Source organism: Dysidea avara, chromosome 4 (genome assembly GCF_963678975.1).
Source record: "Dysidea avara chromosome 4, odDysAvar1.4, whole genome shotgun sequence".
NCBI lineage: Eukaryota > Metazoa > Porifera > Demospongiae > Dictyoceratida > Dysideidae > Dysidea > Dysidea avara.
This window is the reverse complement of record NC_089275.1, coordinates 26,090,581-26,111,746: the sequence shown is the minus strand read 5'-3', so window position 1 is coordinate 26,111,746 and position 21,166 is coordinate 26,090,581. Positions and strand designations below refer to the sequence as shown.

Sequence of the window (21,166 nt, the reverse complement as noted above, 5' to 3'; positions counted from 1 at the left end):
ATTGACGTTGGGTCTGGAAGCGAATGCTGCTGTAAAAACAATGCTAGGTATGAAAAATAACCATTTTGTAAACGTAAAACTGTATTTTAAAATTATCTGTGAGGCAAGTCAATAGTCTTTTTCAATCTGAAGTTATGAGTTGTCAAAATAGGTAAATTGGATGTGTGTGGAAACCCTTTTTCCCAAATTCGGTCACAAATTATTTTGCCTAATTAAATGGCTTTATTGTATGCGTACAGTGATACTACAAGCTGTAGTCAATTTTCTTATTTGGACAAGAAAAGGGTTAGGGGCACAAAATAACCTTCTCAACCCCCTTAGATCTGCCTGTGCATGTAGATGAAATTATGCCAAAATGAATATCACAAATTACAGTAAATCAAGACACATGGTAGCGTGTCGTGTGGCCCAAGAAGCCAGCATGCAACACTGTGAGTATATTGAAATGAAGAAACAAAAAGCAATTTTCGCACATTCATAGCTCCATTCTGCTTTTACAAAACAAGATAATTTTTTCTGTGGACACACCCACCAACATCAGTACTCCACATTCCAAATTTCAGCAAAATCACTTCAAACATTCTTGAGATATGCAACTTCAAAAATTGGCTTAGTTTCTCCGTTTTTTTTTGTTTTTGTTTTTGTTTCTTTTTTTGTCTTTCGCACACTTACAATTTACATAAAATTGCCATAAAACACAAACACAATATCCAAAAGCCTTGAAATTTGGCACACAGAAGGGGTTATAAAGGCACGTCTTGGTACCAAGTTTGGCTGGAATACGATAACAGGGCCGGAGGAGGGAAAATTGAGTTAGTCAGGCCATTGACTATAATGTTGAAATTGCTACTATATACATGCCAATGAGAGAGGAGCTGTTACACAGTGTGTGAAGCACACTCTGCAAAGTGCAAAGCATGAGCATTCTAGGGGGGGTCTGGGGGCATGCCCCCACAGGAAATTTTCGAAAATTAGACACTCAGATATGCAATTTTAGTGATATTTCACTGCTAGCTAGCTATATAAATATGCTCAAGCCTATCTGTTGTTCTTCAGACTTATGTGTAATTGTAGATCTGACATACAGGGGACACAGCACGAAACTTGCTGTATGGTTCATTTAGTTATAGCTAGCAATTAGAAGTTCAAGGGGGATCTGGGGGTGCAACCCCCAAGAGCTGCAGAATTTTTTGCAATTTAAAGGCTTGAAAATGCCTTAAAATTTAAAATTGATGCTAAATTTAAAGTAAAATTAGCTAGCAACTTGCAACTTTCCCCCCAAATTTCACAGGGAACCCATGCAGCATGGCCCCCTTTAGCTAGGATATAATTACTATACAGTGAATTCACACAGCTACAATAGCTACACAGCTACAAAAATACAGTATACTACTATACTGGTTTGTATGAAGTGAACGGATCATCACGTAAATATACTGGTGGACAGTCACGAGACCAATCAGTATTCGAAAATGGTGCGATGTGGGTGAGACTGAGAGTTTGCTCAGTATCTCCACAGGACGAGTGGGTAGTTGAAGAGGAGTGATTTCTACTCAACATCTCATCCAGATGGCCACCATGTAATGTATGGGTGTACAGCTTCTTGCCGCGGAATGAGTCATCTGGTTTGTCACTCCCGGCGCTTCGCCCAGTAAAAGAAGCCAAGAAAGACAAGCCAAGGAATGCTAAGGATTATTTTATGAAGATTGAATTGTGATATATGTTAGCTGGTTTAGAATCAAAGAAGGCACCTGCCTTACACGTGATAAATGCCAACTGTCAGCACATGTGATACTGTATGTAGAACCCACAATTATTTCTGTACAAAACGATACGAATTTTATGCTGTACTGTACGAGGTACTGTAAGGTAATTGGAGGTACTATACGTGTAGTTCTGTGCTTAAGTTAGGCTGAGAAACTAGGTAACTACTCGTGTCATGCATTTTCAATAACATCTGTAAAATGTACATAGCTACATGTAGATGTGATCGTCCAAAGATTGCATGAGAGTAATGTAGTTCGAGCTGGTCAGCTAGTTGGTTCAACTCCAGATTATTGGTCCGGCTCAGGCCTGACCAATCGGACTGTCTCCTCCGGCCTTGGATAAGCAGTCAAGGAGTTATTAGCAATTATTCATGAAAATAACACCAATATGTTATAATGCATATACAGGGTAAACGGTTTACAGAAAGAAGCTGAGAATCAGTACATGGATAGGTTAACTATTGACCCTCAAACCTTTTGTGGTTTGAATGAAATCAAGTTAAAGACTGTGAAGATACAGCAAAACAACCAACAGTGTAGCTACAAACAAATCACCCCGTAGAAAGATCAGCTGGAAACAAGTCACCTAGTAGAGAGTTCAGCTTGAAAAACAAATCACCCTGTGGAAAGATCAGGTCACCTTGTAGATAGTTTAGCTTGTCACAAGACACCCTGTAGAGGGATCAACTTGATTAAGTTATCCTGTAGAGAACCCAACTACATTTGAAGTCACCCTATAGAGAGATTAGCTGGAAACAAATCACCCTGTAGAGAGATCAGCTGGAAACAAATTACCCTGTAGGAAGATCAGCTTGATCAAGTCACCCTGTAGAGAGTTCAGCTAGAAACAAGTCACTCTGAAAAGAGTTCAACTACGTACAAACAAAATGAGAGTTTCAGCTACAGTTCAGCTATGTAAGAGTCACCTTATTGCCTATGTGATAATCATTCAGTGTTAAACATACAATATTTAATCAGACAAATGTGACCAGGTTTTACAAAACCGATCCAAGTCACACATCAGGCAAAATCAAACTAACACCTCCAGTGGATAGTTACACTATCATACTACTAGTTTTGGCATGCATTACTACTTAAATTACTCGAGGCTGGTTTCAACAGACATCTTTTCTGGGTGGTGTGTAGAGCTTGAATGACGGTTTTGGGCCTTGTGAAGGACCTGGCTTGGCAAGAATCAGTGGTTTACTGGTGGACAGCCTGATGATGTTGGCCAGGCATTTTTCAGTGGATTCTGCTGCATATCAGCCACTAAGGAACCAGCACATCCCTGCAATCTCGTCTCTGGACTCCAATCATGATCTGCCTCCATTTTGAGGTCTAATCCTTGCCCACCCCTGCAGAACACCTACCACTGCAACTACAGAATCTTATTACAATACATAAGGTACACAGAACCCCAATCAACATACATTATCACCTTAGGAAACTTCTATCTCACCCCAATCAAACATATGTGCAAACTCTTATTTACAATCTCCAACACGGCCGTGACATTGGCTACACCGGACCGTACTTTACACATTTTAGCAACAACCTCGCCTCCGCATCCCAGCAACCAGACATACTAGATGCTAACATCACCGCAGAATGTCAAGCAGGTCGCATTTTGGGTCCTTTCAGAACCCCTCCACTCCCCAACTTCCATTGTTCAGGACTGGGCTTGGTCCCCAAGCACAATGGGGGCTGGTGTGCAATTTACCACTTATCTGTTCCTTACGGGTCCAGTATCAATGATTCCATCAATTCGCAGGACTACACGCTATCTTACTGCTCAGTGGACGATGCATTTGCAATAGTATTCATGTTAGGAAGGGGTGCTTTAACGACCAAAATAGATCTCAAGACCAGTGAGACCACAGGACTGGAATCTCCTTGGAATTAAATGGCATGACCAATTTTACATCGATACCTGTCTCCCATTTGGCCTCCGATCTGCCCCCTTTCTCTTTAACCAAATAGCTGATGCTATTCACTGGTCCCTCCAACACAACCATGGTGTGCGCCATGTTCTACATTATCTGGATGATTTCTTTACTGCTGGCTCACCTGGCTCAACAGAATGCTCACGCAACCTGCAAGCAATGCTTTCACTCTGCACAACCATCAACGCTCCTGTTAAGACCTCTAAATTGATGGACCCTCAACCAGACTCACATTTCTGGGGATTGTCATAGATACTGAGGGGATGACCGCTGGTATCTCACCAGAAAGAAAGGAAGACCTCATTTTATCAATTCAGTCACTTAGGCGAAAGGACAAATGCGCCAAATATCAACTACTTTCCCTAGTAGGAAAGCTGTCATTTGCATGCAAAGTAATCCCAGCTGGTAGAATCTTCCTCCGCTGCTTGATAGACCTTAGCTGCACAGTATCACGAATGCATCACCGCCTCTGCTTATGTGCAGATGCACACTTAGATCTCGATTGGTGGCTGGCCTTTCTCCCCACCTGGAGTGGAACATCATACATCCTAGACAGCAGCTGGTCCACCTCCCCATCAATGTCTCTGTGTACTGCTCGTCATGCTCAGTGTATGTGTAGAGCTTGAATGGTGGTTTTGGGCCTTGTGAAGCACCTGGCTAGGCAAGAATCACTGGTTTACTGGTGAACAGCCTGACGATGTTGGCCAGGCGTTTTTCAGTGGATTTTGCTACATACCTGTATCAGCCACTAAGGAACCAGCACAGCCCTGCAATCTCGTCTCTGGACTCCAATCGTGGTCTGCCTCCATTTTGAGGTCTAATCCTTGCTCACCCTGCCAACCCCCACCCTCCACCCCTTGTGAGCACTCGTGATACTACTTCGCTAGTCAAACTGCTCAAATTTTCTAACTTATTTGGTGGGAAATTCTATGAGCAGCTACAAGTACTGGAAGTGGCCTGAAAGGTAACAGATTGATGCATCTTTATGTAAATTTCATACGTGTGCTTGCTATCCTTGGAGAATTATGCTGACTTGAATTCTTTAAAACCATTTATCTCAAACTTCTAATGTGCGATTTCGATCATTGTTCCAAAATCCAGTCACAAATCGCTAAACACACACTTGCTTCTTCTGTTCAACAATTCCTGCAGTAAAGAAGTTAAAAGGAAGCACCAAAGCCAGTTTGTGGCCAGTTTTGTGGCTTGCAATACAAAACCCACGCATATCGCATCAAAATAAATTAGAGCACCGGGGTTAATGTTTTTGCCTGAATGCACACCCCAGCTATCAATTACTGACTCAAAATTGAATGACCATTGGGCTTCACTTTCAGCTATGTTTTAGCCCATTACACAGCACTACAAATGAAGAACAATAATAGAAGTGCTTCTGTAATCAATCCAGTTACCATGAAAAGTAAAGACAATCCATGTGCCCCAATTATCAATAACTGACTTGTAAGCGGCCATTGAACTTTGCTTTAAGCTATCTATATTCAGCCTGTTTTGCAGTGTTACAAATGAAGGACAGTTGGAGAAGCACTCTGCAATTACCATGGAAATACGGATGATTCCCATAGGGAAGCCATCATGTTAGCTACTGTGAATCAATACCTTGAGCTGTCAGCAAAAAAAGAAATGGGACACAAAGGAGAATAAAGGTACTTAGGTAAGTCCATGATGTGTGCAGTGGTATGCCAAAAGGCCAGTCTCTGGACAAAGCAACATAAACACTGAAAGAATCAAGCTGTAGCCTTAGCTGCTATTGAGTTGCTATTGAGTTACGCTTGTCTGAAGGCATTAGTCAGTCAGTAAGTCAGTCAGTCAGTCAATCAGTCACAAAATTATTTTTTTCAATTTTATAGTGATTTTTTGGAAACATTTCACATCGTACTGAGGGTTGGCTTATACCTGCCAAGGTGCCATCACTGCTGCCATGAAAGTATTTTGAAAACTGGTTTAGGGTAACATTTTGGCCAGAAATCCCAAACTGTCATGGTCCCAAATGTACAGTACTACTGTACTGTACGATTAGAAATACCATACTATATATTAGGGATCATAAAGGTTTGGGTATTTTTGGCTAAAAAAATCACCCAAAAACCAGTTTTACAATACCATCCTGGTGCCTTGGCAGTATTGGTTAGGTATAACCAAGCCCAAAAGTATTTTAAGTATGACACTAAATGCTTCCAATAGATTGTTGCAAATTTAAAAAAAAAATCAATGCAATTTTCTACTGACTAACTGCCTGCCTGCCTGCCTGCCTTGCCTTGCCTTGCCTGCCCTGCCCTGTCCCTGCCCTGCCCACCTGCCTAATGTCTTCAGGTACCTGCCTAAGGTCTTCAGGCAAGCATAACTAAATAATAGTTAAGACTACGGGCTTAATTTTTTTCACTTTACAACATCGCTTTGTCCCAAGATGTACCTTTTGGCATACCACAGTACATAAAATGTACGCATCATAGACTTACCTTTGTCCTCCCATTTCATTATGCTGACAACCCATGGTGTCAATTCATAGTAGCACAACAAAAGGCTTCCCTACATTTGTAACTGGCTGTTGTACATATTTCCGTGGTGACCAGATTAATTGCAGAGGCGCTTCTGATACTGTTCTTTGTTTATAAAGCTCTAAAAATAGGAAGAAGCGAAGCATATTGGACACTTCACTTTCAAGTCAGTAATTGATAGTTGGGGCAAGGGAATCGTCCATATTTTTTATAGTGACTGGATTGATTGCAGAGGCACATCTCCTACTGTTCTTCATTTGTAACATTGTGTAACTGGCTGAACATAGCCGACAGTGAAGTGTAATGACCACCTTACTTTCAAGTCAGTAATTGATAGGTAAGGCACATGTTCAAACAAAAACATTAACTCTGGTGCCACACTTTTCATTGATGTGGTATGCGTGGGTTCACCAGTCATAATAATGTTACCAAAAAAGTAGACAAACAAGTATAAGGAAAAATTAAGAATTTTAAGTTCATTAGGGATCATAGAAAATGAAAGGGAGGTCACCTACACCTGCAGATATACTAGTGAACATTATTTATCCCTAATTCAGTCATGGGAGTAGGGATTAAATGTTCACTAGTATAGCTGCAGATGTAGGCGACCTCCCATGTTTCCCTACTTTTATTTTCTATAACCCCTAATCAAACATAAAATTCCTAATTTTTCCTCATGCTTGTTTTGTTGGAAATCATCATTGAATGTATCCACTTAGAAACCTTAGTAATTACATTTAAATTCCATATTGTGTAAATCGTGTTGGCTATCACATACTTTGGTGGTAAAAAACTTCGGCGAATTTGGCAAATAGCATTACAATCACTAAAGTTTTATCCACCAATTATTTTTAGCAATCACATGAGCAGATTATGTTGAAACGATGGGTATTGAAATATCGTCACAGACATTGTCAGTATTTCCAAACATTCCCTTTGATTGTTGCAAGGTTCATTGTCCCACAAAAGTTCACAAAAATCCCTAATATCGCTCTCAACATTACAGGAACCAGTGAAAGATGCTTAAACTTGTTTGGTAGCTACCACTCCAATGCAACATTGCTATGCACATGTGCAAGCAATTAAAAGAATGGGTGTGGCAGCCATTTCCATTGCAACTTGTCATCCCTCAATGTGAGGGATAAAGACTCACGATCGAAATGGCTGCCATGCCCTTTATAATCGGTTACTTGTACTCACGTGTAGTGAAGTTGTATTCAAGTGGTACAGTATGTTTTATCATAAATCATAAAAAAATTTAAGGCAAAGACCCATTCACCAAAGTTTTCTTGCCAATTTTTCAATAGTGGGTTTTCACCAAACTTTTTTACCACCAAGCTTTTTTTACTATACAGTAGTATATCCAAACGTTTATGAATGCTTTAGAGATTCAAGGAAAGGCTTCCTCTGAAGTGACTATCATTCCATTTTCTAAATGTGACCAGATCTACAAAAAAGGTGGTCTTACAGCTATTTCAAATTTCCAGGTTTGACTAATCATAACTCCACAGGTATTTAACCTATCACCTTAAAATTACATCCTGGTATGTTAGAGGTGGAAATTGACCAAATTTTAAACTGATGTGATACTTTATTTACAACTCTTCGCAGATCCAGTCACAAATGTTCCTAAGATTTGAGATAATCAGCTTTCAAAAATAGTAGTCACATTAGTTTTATGCAACATTTGGACTGTATTATTGGAGTGATGTTCAGTGAGCTAGTAAAACCTTAGAGAGCTTACTCTTCTTCAGATGGGAGTGACTTGAGGCAACGTAGGGTACATGGGTATCCCAAATTTGACTTCTGACTTTTACTCAATTTCTTACTGTGCTTTCTACTCCTACAAGAAGCTCACCCACCACCCACATGTCTATTACATGTAATACACATTGCTATCTCTTTGCTTCCCGCATAAATTGAAATAATTTTTCTACTGCAAATGCCCTCCACCTTCAGCACCCCACATAGCAAATTTGAGCAACATTGCCTAACACCATCATGAAATACGAACCATCAAATTTCAGTTTTTTTCTTTATGTAGGGGAACAAGGGTTTTAGATTATTCTTTCTGCACACTTTTGCACACTTTACAAAAGCCATTATAAAATGCAAATCATACCTCAATTTTCTTGAACATTAGAGCCTTTAAGAACATATTGTGTTAAAATCATGTGGTATAATTCTAATAAATAGTCATAGATCTACGAACAATTATTTGCATTAAAATGTCATCACTTTGTCATACCCACAAGGTAAACTACTTATGGGAATATCTTAAAAATTGGTATGCGCATAGGTTAACCATCATCCAGTACCTCCATGGTTTAAAAGGAATCATATCGACAGCTATAGAGTTACAAGGCAAAACTGTAAATTACAGGGTAAAGCTACTCTAATAGAACAGTCACCATGGGTAAAATGGATGAAAAATGTCTAAAAAGCTTACCAGCATTCAAACCAGGGGCATCCATACCAAATACCCAAATCCTTAATTACTGAGCTGCTGCTATCATGGCTGTTTACCTTACTTACATGTAATTTCTACTTTATAACTGATAATTCTAGTACTCAATAGCAACAGTTTATCATTTCATAGATTTACAGTACCAATGGAAAATCTCTATTAGAATTCCTCTGTGCACTCTAACAGAGTATTACAAAAGTAATCAAATAAACTGCAATACAATACTTCTTTAATATTTCATCGAATCGGAAATATAGCCATATTGGTATCAATCGGTATTATTGATTGGTATTGGTAGTACAATTAAGACGCACTCATGCCATTCATCATCATCATAATCATAATAAATGTTACACACGCAAAGCTTGTGATACAATAAGCTGTAAATAGTATTCTAGCATAAAAGATTTGCTTTGTTAGAACTTGAACAACTGCAACTTACCATGCTTGCATGAAAAATTGAGATACTCTAATAGAACAATCACTGCAAATAAAAATCCAAATAGTAAAATCATCCATACCTAACTTGAAAGGAATTTACTTTGTTATTATAACTATTGTATATAAATCCAAGCACTACAGCCATGAACAAAATTACAAAAAAATACAAAAAATCATTCTGGTATTTGTAGATGTTTCTGTAGATAAGAAAAAATGTGCAAGCTTCAAAGCCAGTTTATGGATGACTTTGCAAAGTTAAAATACAAAGAGAAGTGAAATCCATGCAAAAATAACCAAGCTGTATAACAAGTGTGCGGCCTTCAAAATCCTGGACAAAAGGTTGTGAAATCAAAGGTGGCATCCATGAAATGGCTGCAATAATATTAATGGTAATAAAATTTAGCAATGATTTTTGTGCACTCATTATTTTAAAATGTTCTAATCATAAACTTGGAGCCATTTTATGGCCTCCCTTTTATACAGCTTGGCTGTTTTGCATGGTCACATGCAGGACAGTGTGCCAAGTTGAAGTCTATGGAACTCCCTACAGACATTCAGGACGCACTTTCCCAAGTATTAAAAACTGATGCACCCATGCATGGATACTGATGAACACTTAGTGTAAAATTTGCTTGCATGGCTTTAAATGATAGGAGCGATAATTTTTGTTTTGTTTTGTGCACATGTATGTAGATACAGGTGTAATCAAATACATGCAATAACTGCATCACTAACCTACTGTACAATGGTACTCATTCACAGTTTGATCAGTACAGTCTTCACAATATCTTGTGTTGTTATTTCTCAAAGCAGTTGACTGGTTACCAACAATTTCCCAAACACTATTATTACAGTGTAGGTTGTAACGAACTTCATGTACGTTATTAAGATCATCTGACCTGATGTACAATATTGACACTGACATGGAACTGTAATGATCACTAGTATTAAATAAAGACAAGCAGTTGTAATATGTATTAGTTATTCTGATAGTTCCGCTAGCATTGGTGGCTTCGCTGGAATTTATCACATTAATAGTAATCATTTGAAACTCCTCAATGATACATTGTTGAATACTGACTCCAACAAGAAATGCTAGTAGTAACCATAACTGTGTCAATACCTTCATCCTTTTCTACTGGAGAAAATACACAACATAATTACCTAATATTTGCTGAATTGTATGCAATAATTCTGTCATGACCTCTTATGTACCACAAACCAATAGTATAATTGATAAACTTTCTTTTAAAATCTGGCATAGCATCATAAAATGTGACCAGGCCTGCAAAAATAGGGCATGTGGGAACATAAAATTTTCCTTTTAAAAAACTTTCATGGCTCATAACAATCGATACCATTAAGCCAAAGCCATACAATTTTCAGCACATATTACTCATTTAATTGGCTATATACTGCAAGTTATAGAATGCAGATATTCCATTCCAATACTGAGATATGACCCATTGTGTGATAGGGTATAGTTCGTACCCACATGCCCTATTTTTGCAGGCTCAGTCACAAATTTTGATACCAAACATTTGACCTCTAACGAGATAGTTTTAATTATACATTAGCTGCATTGATCTTATTAAATTGGTTGGCTTAATGGTGTCCTGATGGCGTATGCTTTCACGGAATACAACAATACATTGATATCTCTCCAGAGAGTTGCATACAACTCAATATATCCAGATGATAATAGCCGAGTTCTTTGCCAGCTCAAATCAAGAAAAGTTGAACTGGGCCTTATAAGACCTCAATGTTGGCCTGAAAGCTGGCAGTATTCACAACAGCATAGATAATAGATATACAAAGCATAAATTAGTGATATTTAATTATAACAGTGTTGCGTAAATAGGGGACTGATGTACCAGACAACTCTGGCTTGCTACACAACCTACAGACTTTAGCACATCATGTATATGTGATGCATACAACTGAAGCCAATAATCATTTTTATGCTTTTGTTCACACACCATGCATCTAAGTGTAAGATGTGAATATTCATAACTAGGGTTGCTGCTTATGAGGTTTAACTTAATGATGAAGAGACTGAAATAATCATGCTTCATAAATAAACACTAAGTATGCTACTGCAATAGCAACTACCTAGACATAGCATAAGTGACAAATTATAACTGTTAGCTATGTATTATCAACCAATTTCTCAATATCATATAGCAAAAACTTAGGCGAATTTGGCGAAATCGTCAAAGTTTTGTCCACCAATTATTTTTAGCAATCACATGAAAAGATTAGCCATGCTGAAAGGATGGGTATTGAAGTATCATGACGGGTATTGTGGATATTTCCAAGCGTTCCCCTTGATTTCAGTCAGATTCATTGTCCCACAAGAGTTCACGAAAATCCAAACATTGCTCTTTACATTACAAGAACCAGCAAACGATGCTTGTTACACTTGTACGGTAGCTACCACTCAAATGCAATGTCGCTACATGCAAGTGCAAGCAATTAATAAGGCTTGCTAATAAAGGGTGTGGCAGTCGTTTCCATCATGAGTCGTCATCTCTCAATGAGAGGGATAAAGATTCGTGATCAAAGTGGCTGCCACACCCCTTAATTGGCAAGTTGTTTATAATCACTCGCATCCACATGTAGCATTGTTGCATTCGAGCAGTACAGTACATGGTAGGTAAACAATTTCAGGTGAAGCCCTATTTGCCAAAGTTTTTTTTGTCAATTTTGCAATAGTGGAGTTTTCACAAAACTTTTTTACCACCAAAGTTTTTTACTATACAGTAATAAAGTTGTTCTATAAATGAGTAATTGTTTGTTAGGATATACTAATGGTTTTATGCTCTTTTATATGCATTTAACCGTTAGAGAAGGATTTTACAATATACTTGGCCAAGTGCTTCCTACTGTAGGTTTGTGATTTATAATGCAAAGGCAAGTCACTCCATTTAAGTGGAGAAGTAGTTGATTGCTCAAAAGGTCAAGACCGATGGTACCCCAGTGCTGTATACAGTGGAAATGGATTTCTTCAAGCTTTATACATCTCCACAATTGTGATGAAGTCTGAAACATGTCTGACTGATAGACTGGCCCCATTGCTACACAATGTTACACTGCATCCTTGTTCACTCATGTATAATGAACTGGCAAAGAAAGCCAGGTTGGTACGAGTATGACCAGTCTCAAGATGCATAGTTTTAGTTGTTAATAAAGATAATTTTGTGTTATTACACTGGTTGATCTCAAATTCCAATCCCACAATTGATCTGAAACTAAGAGTAGTAGGCATGTACATAATTGCATGCCAAATTACAATAATTCCTACTTTGAGTGAACTTACCCTGAGCCCTAAAGTGATGAAAATGGGACCACAGTACTGGAAGTTCATAAGACCTTTTTTCAGCAAGTTAGGATGAAACTTGGTTGATAATCGGTTGCTTATACTACCATACAGAACATTAAATTAAAGGCAGTCAACATTAATGAACACTGATTGGTTTTGATATAGACAACGAATTCAGGTGATGACTTAAAGCTTAATGTTTGCAAAAAAATACCTGATCATTTAAATCCATCTCATTAAATATTGTATCGAATCACAAATGTATATATGTCATCACAGGAAAGTACTAATGGATGCATTTGTATGACTCGTATACAGTATAGCCAATTAAAAGCCTGGCCAACATTGTACTGTTCAACAGTAACTATGCTGTAAAGACTTAAATAATCTGTTAGGCTGAAGTTACCAGTTTAGGGTACTCATATCTTCACCCGGGGACAACAGAGCAGTCCCTACTGCCTGAGGTCCTTAACAGCAGTAAATAATATTACCAAGGGCCACTTGCAATTGAAGGCTCCAAAGGGCTATTACTTTTTGAGCCAGTCACTATGGTTTGCAGGGAAGCACAGAGGCTAAGAAATGAGTACAGGCTGTACAGTTACTGTACCAAAGTAGGTCACCATGATCTGGACCATTTCATTAGAAATGTAGATTATGCATGTCCACAAGCTGTTGTTTCTGGGATAACAGTCTCTGCAGTTGTGATCTCTAGTTGGTGGCTTTGAAATGAAGGCTTAAGCGTAATGTGGCTAGATGCTGAGAGAGCTTTAATCTGCCAATAGTCTGTAGGAACAGAAACTGAAACAATACTAATCACCTGCCAAGGGTTCAGTGGTTCCATTGGTGAAGTACACAGTAGTAACCTATCCTTCAGTTATGGTACTACTGTATCTCACATGATTCCAGTCTGAATTAAGCTTAAAAGAAGTTCTGATATCCCTAGTCACAGATGGTCCTGACAAAGCCATCTTGCTGTTCTGATGTCTGACCATTAAATTTCATGAGAATCAACTGTACATTTAGAGACAATTCTACCATGGAAAGATGGTTGTTGTAATGTTGTCATCCCCATTGTCTCAGCATTAAAGAAGTGCAACGTGACAAGGTGATTATCATGGATTGTCCACATGGAAACACCTGAATTACCCTTAGGCATGAGTAACAATAGCCCATTTTCAATAAGGCTAAAGTATGCAATGCACCTTTTAGCTTCTTGCATGGCTTTACTGGAGTACTGAAAGTTAACCACCAAAGCCTGTTTTCCATAGGCTCCAATGTATTTTGACATCACTTTTGATTAGCTGTTCAGTCAACTGATTAGCTGATTGACTGATTAGTCAACTGATTAGCAGTCAACTGATTAGTGATTAGCTTTTGTAACAATTCAGTCAACCATAGCAACAGATGATGTCACTTCATCTGTATGGTTTTGCACTTGTTTAAGTGTACACAGACAAAAATGGTTGATGAGATAATAATTATGCAACCCATACATGGATCAAGCAATTACTGCTGTATGAGTTCAGGACGTGACAATCACTAGATTGTTCTGGTGAGGTTGTGACATACCCTGTATAATTGTGTAATATTGACAGATGTTTCTTAATACTGGGCGAGGTGTCAAATACTAACTAGTACAGTCAGTGAGGAATCTCAAACAGTGCAGTAGGTACCATGACAAATGTAGTGTTATAACAAACAGTTTGTACAACACTACTAATTGACAACAAGTCTAGACAGTACTATGGATACTGCTAGGTGATTGATTAAAGAGAAATAAGACAATTATAACTGACTTCATTCAACGGATACCATTCAACTGTAGGACAACTACCTAAACAAAAACATCTATATTTACAATTAGGCAATGGACATGGAACTTAACTTAGAATACAAAAAGGAGTTGATAAGTAAATTGCTTGCCTGTTGTTGTGTGCTAGAAAATGATTCTAGCACATGCACTATTAGTATTAGAACCTAACTAATAACACATCTCACTAAACAAGATATCCCCTCTACATAGAAGTGATAAAATACAAACACTACACTAACAGAGAATGTCAAGTAATTCCTTAATACTTGTCAACAGAGTTGGGTAAAAATGTAACTAGTTACCAATTACTCATTACTTATATGCAATGAAATGTACTACAATTACATATTACTCTTAGAAAAAAAAAAAGAGTTGCGTATTACGTGTTACTCTGAGGGCTATAACGTCATTACAAACATAGTCTAACCTTCAAATTATATGCTCCCAGCCTACAACAAGTGACATGAATGAGACGTATTTCTCTGGTATACATGTCTCAATCAACTTTGACTGGACACAAAATGCAACCAATCACATGCCAGATACAATGCACATACAAAAAGAAGTAAATCATTACAAGCTTATAGTTGTAGCATGGTGGCAAGGAGTTTGCCTGATACGTGTGCCCAGCCCAAGTGCCTGAGGGCAAGAGTGTATATCCTGAACACATCTGTGTTACCAACTATTATTCTATAACACTTCCTAGTTAGCTGACTTCCTTACCACATATGGTTTGCAATTTGTATTTAAAACCATATAACTGATTTTTTGCTTAAAGATTGGGATGCAAAAGTGACATGTACTGGAACATGTGATAATGGAGCAAAATGTAAAGAACTTGTGTCTCTCAATGAGTATGAAATTAGTAGCACCATTTACTGAGACAGGTAAGGGCAAGTGATACAGCATGTTGGGTAGACTTCAAAAGGGTCTGACATTTCTAGCTGCATTCTGGTGAAATGTAGCATGGTAAAGAATGCTCCTAATGGGAAGTTGTATCCCATGCATTGGATGAGTGTACGTGAGTATTGTACACTGGAATTAAAACTATAACAACGAATTTTTAGCTATGAAGAAGGACACAATACCAATATAATATATTAGACTATGATATAGCTAATTTAGAGGGTTACTAAATCATTTAGTCACCTGACATGCTCATTTAGTAACCCGCCCTCAGGCAATTTTGTACGTGAAAAATAATTATAACACGAAAGATATACTGGAGTACTTGATAATACTGTAATATAATTCTTCTCCGTGTTCTGCGAATAATTCTGGAGAAATAGTAGACTAAGCGGCATATCTACTATAGCTCTAGCCGTTACTCTGGTTACCGGTCAAATAATTATTTTTGTGGGCGCTGTAAGGACTTCAGGAAGAAACCGTTCTGCTGTTCTGCATTGCTCTTTCACGCCACCCTAATGCTCTGGCTATAAAGGTATATACTTTTTAAACCATAGTCTAAATAAGTTAGACACCGCGACCAACGGGAACTAAGCGATTTAGTAACCCCTCTGGCCCTTAGTAGCGCCCTTGCTGCACTCGGGACGCTACAGCCTCGGGCCATCAGGGTTACTAAATCGCTTAGTTCCCTTGGTCTTGGTGTCTAACTATTATGTAGCTACAAAAACACAATTGTAACAAGTTGATGTTATGCTACTTCTAAAAACCAGGTGCTCATGCAGTATTATCCCATTAAATAATTAATCAACTATGTATATAATAATTTAGTTTATATTCAGCCAGATAATTAGATTTGTAAATACTGTAATTTACCGTAATTCATGAATTATTTTATAATTATGTAGCTATGCACTGCTAAGGAAATGCAATGGTAACAAATCACTTTAAGCCACAAATTACACACAGAAGTATCTTCTCAACTGTTTTATAGTGGGTCTATCATGTTTTCTCATGATAACTGTTTAGAGAAAACCTCAAGGCTACCCTTCATTTTCATTTGCATAAGTATGGGACATGCACCCTTCTCTTCAAAGGAATTCTTTTTTCTAGTATTCAACGAAACCTATTACGCTGTTTTTCAGTAGCCCATTAGGAAGAGCGTGTTCTTTAACCTGTTTAACTCGAATTTCAAAATAGTGGCCTTGGCATAAAGCTTACCGTCTTGAAAGTGTAACGCAATGTTTACAAAGCCTTCATTTCACATATTATGCAGGCTGCCTTTTGACACAAAACTGTTTTCTCACATGGGTGAAAGAACATGGACTCACACACACACACACACACACACACACACACTCACTCACTCACTCACTCACTCACTCACTCACACACACACACACACACACACACACACATGCGCGCACACGCATACATGCACACACACAAACAAACATCTTGTGCACATATCATAATATTCATCGCGATGTGTACCAGGCGGTTCACTGTTAAATTAGCATTACAAAGAAGTTTCTTAAAGTTTTCACAGTGAAAGCTGATGGCATTAGCTTCAAAAGGATACACTGAAATTTATTATACTTGCTTACCACATGTAAACAACATCATTATATGGTGCATAGTTAGGGTATGAGGGCAAGTCCCAATGATAATGTAGGTTTCTGTTTGAGGGCAAGCACATAATTAGAAAACATGTTTACACAATTTATGATATCACAGTTCTTAAGTATCCATAAACATATTTTAACATGTAAGCATCTGACGTAGACTTGTAAACCAGAAGTGACTACTAATATACTAACTAAAGTTACAGATTCTTCTTGGTACAGTATAGAAAAATAATAAGCAGATGGTTGGCTTCACTGACTGACTCAGTGTAAAATACCAATCTCTATGAATCACACTAGTGACCTGTGACAAGGCTTAAATAAAGCCTGTGAATTACAAATAACTAAATGATCAATTTTTATACTGCTACGCAGGGTCAGCAACAAGCTTAAATCTCGTAGGTCGTATTCTTGAAATCTCATATCTTTCATTCCAGATTTCTCAGAATCTGTTGGACCTTGCGTGTGATTTTTAGTGTACTTCCATATCTATTGTCCAAAAAGCTTTGTGAGCCTTATTAGAAATCTGGGTAATAATACGAAATCTCAGTAATAATGCGAAATCTCATAGGCAATTTGTTAGTTGGTTGCTGACCCCTCATACTGCTATGTAGCTATTTCAAACTTTGAATCTCCATTGGAAAAAATACTATATACTATTAAAGATGGGTCTTCCTATTTGGGGAAGCAAAGAAAGTATTTCAAGTATTTGGTGTAACTTTTAATCAGTGTAGCTATATATGTGCACTTTTCTACATGCTATCAACAGCACTTTATTATAACAAACGACCTGCATTTGTGTAATACAGTGCTGATGACATAAGGCATTCATCTCAGTGTGTGGAAGGACGGAACCGGGCGTCATTATTACATCCCGCTAACCCGGCATTCAAGACATTCTAGTGTAGTTAATCGTACACTTCTACTCAGCTATGTAGCATACAACCACAAGTAAAGTACTTACAATGATGTATCAAGAAGAAGGCGATCAAACAGTTTGCACACGGGTCGAGCATATGATTTCACTTGAGATGTCCCACGAGTGGCAACTTGTATGAAAACGCAAAGGATTACGGCCAGTTGATAATTCCGGATACCTCCAACCTTGAGCAAGACAGCTATAGGTGGCTGATACAGCTCAGAGGGGTGCAACTGCACAATTCCATGCAATTACAAACATAATTAAAGTGCTCTAAATGTTCAGTCCAGCCATCAGTCATACAAATAAATGATCACAAAAGATTTCAGGTGGTAGAAGTACAAGTCATTCCAATTAGTAAAAGCGAGGGGGGAAGAAGCTTTTCTGATAGTGACTGGATGATGTTAGTGGTGGTATTAGCTAGTCACAGATGGTGAGACAGTCATGTGGAATGAGACATGGTGTGAGGTGAATATAGTGTTGTGGGATAAGCTAATATATTTTTTATTTTATTTTTATTTTAACTGCTTTTTAATGCTGGCAAGGCCTGCATTAATGGTCTGTGGGCAACTGGTGCCCACAGCCAGAAAAAGTATATGTACAACTTACATTTACAATTGAATGTATAAAATTACAATCAAATTAAGTTAGCTGGCTAAGGTTATTACATACATTTACATTTGGTATATAGTTGAACTATCCTATAATTTAAAACTTACATGTGTATTTAATAATAAACTTACTTATATAGCTAAGTACTTATTTTAAGAGAGAGCAAGAAGAAAAAAAAAAAGATTGATTACTGCTGAAGTTTGGTGGGCGAGGAGACTTGGAGCAGGTACTACAAGGGCAGACAAAGTGCATACTGTGGGGATTGTCAGAGTTAAAATTGTTTGTAAAATGCTGCCAGAAGATCTTGAGTAACTGTGATTTAATGGTGGGAAAAGGTTGATTTAAGTCAAGTACTGGTAGACTGTTGTAGGTTCTTGGCAATCTGTTAAAGTAGAAGTTACTTTGTTTGTTGGTTGATGTAAAATTGTGTTGAAGCTTGTTACTGGTGGAGGATCTGGTAGGATTGTGGCAAAAGTTGACATAGTTATCATATCTGGTGGGTCTTGATGTAAAAAATTATAAACAGTAATTACTCTGCTGTACTTTCTGCATTCACATAGAGTAGACCATTGAAGATCATTCATCATATCAGATGCACTAGCTACTTGATAGTACTGCCTATAATCTTGTATGACCCACCTGGTTGCTTAACGTCGTACCATTTCAATGTCGTCAATTAAGTTTTGCTGGTGTGGATCCCATACGACATTTGCATGCCTTGCTTGCCTTTTTGATAACATCTTGAATGTGTTGGGACCATGACATGGAACTTTACCAGCTGAGTAATTGATTCACTGACTAATTCACACAACATAACCAAAGGTAGCTGATTTATACAGTAAACTACTATGTAATGTGCATAGCAAGCCATATCCAGAGCTGTCCACAGGGGGAGTTGGGGGCTAACTTTAAGGGGAATCCTATTTATTTGCTTATTTAAGGTGGGGCCTGTAGTCTGATTTTGTCTGAGCATAGGTAAAGTTCCAACAATAACTATACACGCAGGTAGTATTTGTATATGAATTATGCTGTGGTAAATTTAGAATACCGACTAACACTGACAGAGCGGAGATGTTATGAAGATTGGAGTATCCATGCAATTAACTGTGGCTACTAGGCCTAGTATAGCTACTGGAAGACTCATGCACTATAATTACAACCTTCCTTATATTATAGGAGTTTGGGATGACCATGAAGTGTAGCACGTGTCTCAAAAGATCACTTGAACCTAAGGCAAGAATTCCAAACCTATTACTAACAGAACTACAGTCAAACAGGAAATATAAAAATTATACAGATGGCATAATAAAACCCCACATGCCAGTTCTATATTCTAATGGATTATACATTACAGCAACCATTATAAGACTTATATGGATAATTACATTGCAAATGATAGCTATCTTGTTTCCAGTCTGAATTAAGTTAACATGCACTGTCACGTCACAATAAGATAAATTGACTAATTAAGGGTTTATGAACAACAAGTACACAGACAGGTTTATTCTTTACTTCACTGAATATGAGGTGTCTCAATTGTCAGAATTACCAGTTCAGTTGTAGAGAAAATCTCTGGTAAGAAAAACAAAGTTTACTGATTATCAGTAAATGTAGGTATGTGTAGTGCCAACAATAAACCACACACTGACAGAACAAGAAGGTTTATATTTTATAAGGCATTATACAGTGATAATAGAGTGTAACATGTATAGCATACCACTGTAACCACTGTGTGGTCGAGTACACATATATTACTCATCCCACACATGATTTACCTATGTTACTAAACTTGTCATCCTTCCTGGAATTATACATTGTACAGGTAAGTCTATGTGCACTCTAAGGACAGTCATAACATGTAACTACCACTGGTGTGTCAATAACTTACAATTGTGTTTTTGGTCTTACATACCTTATCCATGAAGCATGCACAATTGATGGAGAATTATCTAGCATTCTTCATGTACATAATTATAGATGGAGTCCAGCTGGCCATAAATAACAAATGATACAGTTAGTTCTAAAAGTATGTTGTACTGCTATTTAAATAAAACATGACATGCTAGAGTGAAATAATCTACGTAATCTTCAATTGATCAATAATTAATAGCTTGTTTACTATACCACTACAAATTAGAGGTTTGACATCGTAGCTACTGACTAAGAAAATTTACTGTGATTCATGCAACATCATTTTAAAGTAATGTTTATCAACAGAGAGAAAGCAGTAGACAAAGAGTACAGGATATAGCTATATAATATTAACTATTTTTGAAATCTTACTGAACAAGTACATTAAGGACATAGTAGATATACAAAATTTAATCAGTAATGAAACTATGATGTTTGTCTTCCTTAACCACACTCCACCCCTTAACACTGACCAAAGGTAATTATTTGTGTCAACGTTGAAACCGGGTCACTACTGCTGACCCGGATGTGACCCGGATTGACCCGGATGTGACCCGGATTAATTAAAGCCGAGACGTGTTTCGGCTAGTCTCGGGCGAGCGAACAAGTCTACATTTTGAGCGTTTGATTCGTGTTCAGTAAATATTGCAACTTCAGCCTAGCTGTAGGTTGAAGACCAAAAAAAAAAAAAAAAAAAAGGGTCTTCACCTACTGACAATAGCTACCCCTCACCATAGATACCCTCAGTTTCGTGCTACATACTGCACTTACTAACAAATAGGCGTGGCTGAGCATATGTTGGTAATGCGATAAGTGGGCGTGGCTCACGAAAGAGCTACGCGATGGCGTTTATAAGTTCCACGTCGTCAAACGAACAATTTCGTTTCTCACGTGATCCAATCCGGGTCAGACCCGGATAAATTGTAAACCG

The 21,166-nt window shown here is 37.8% G+C and overlaps 1 protein-coding gene across 1 annotated transcript in view; it reads right to left on the bottom strand.

Annotated features, from left to right (window-relative positions):
• Positions 1-17,818, bottom strand: part of LOC136254556 (uncharacterized) — a 30,227-nt gene extending 12,409 nt beyond the window's left edge. The window contains exons 1-3 of the mRNA XM_066047293.1: positions 17,758-17,818; positions 14,693-14,714; positions 9,866-10,265 (exon numbers count right to left, since the gene is read on the bottom strand). Coding sequence (XP_065903365.1) covers positions 9,866-10,259 — 394 coding nt within the window. The 5' untranslated portion in view covers positions 10,260-10,265; positions 14,693-14,714; positions 17,758-17,818. The remainder of the gene's footprint in view (positions 1-9,865; positions 10,266-14,692; positions 14,715-17,757) is intronic.
• Between the last annotated feature and the right edge of the window lie 3,348 nt (positions 17,819-21,166).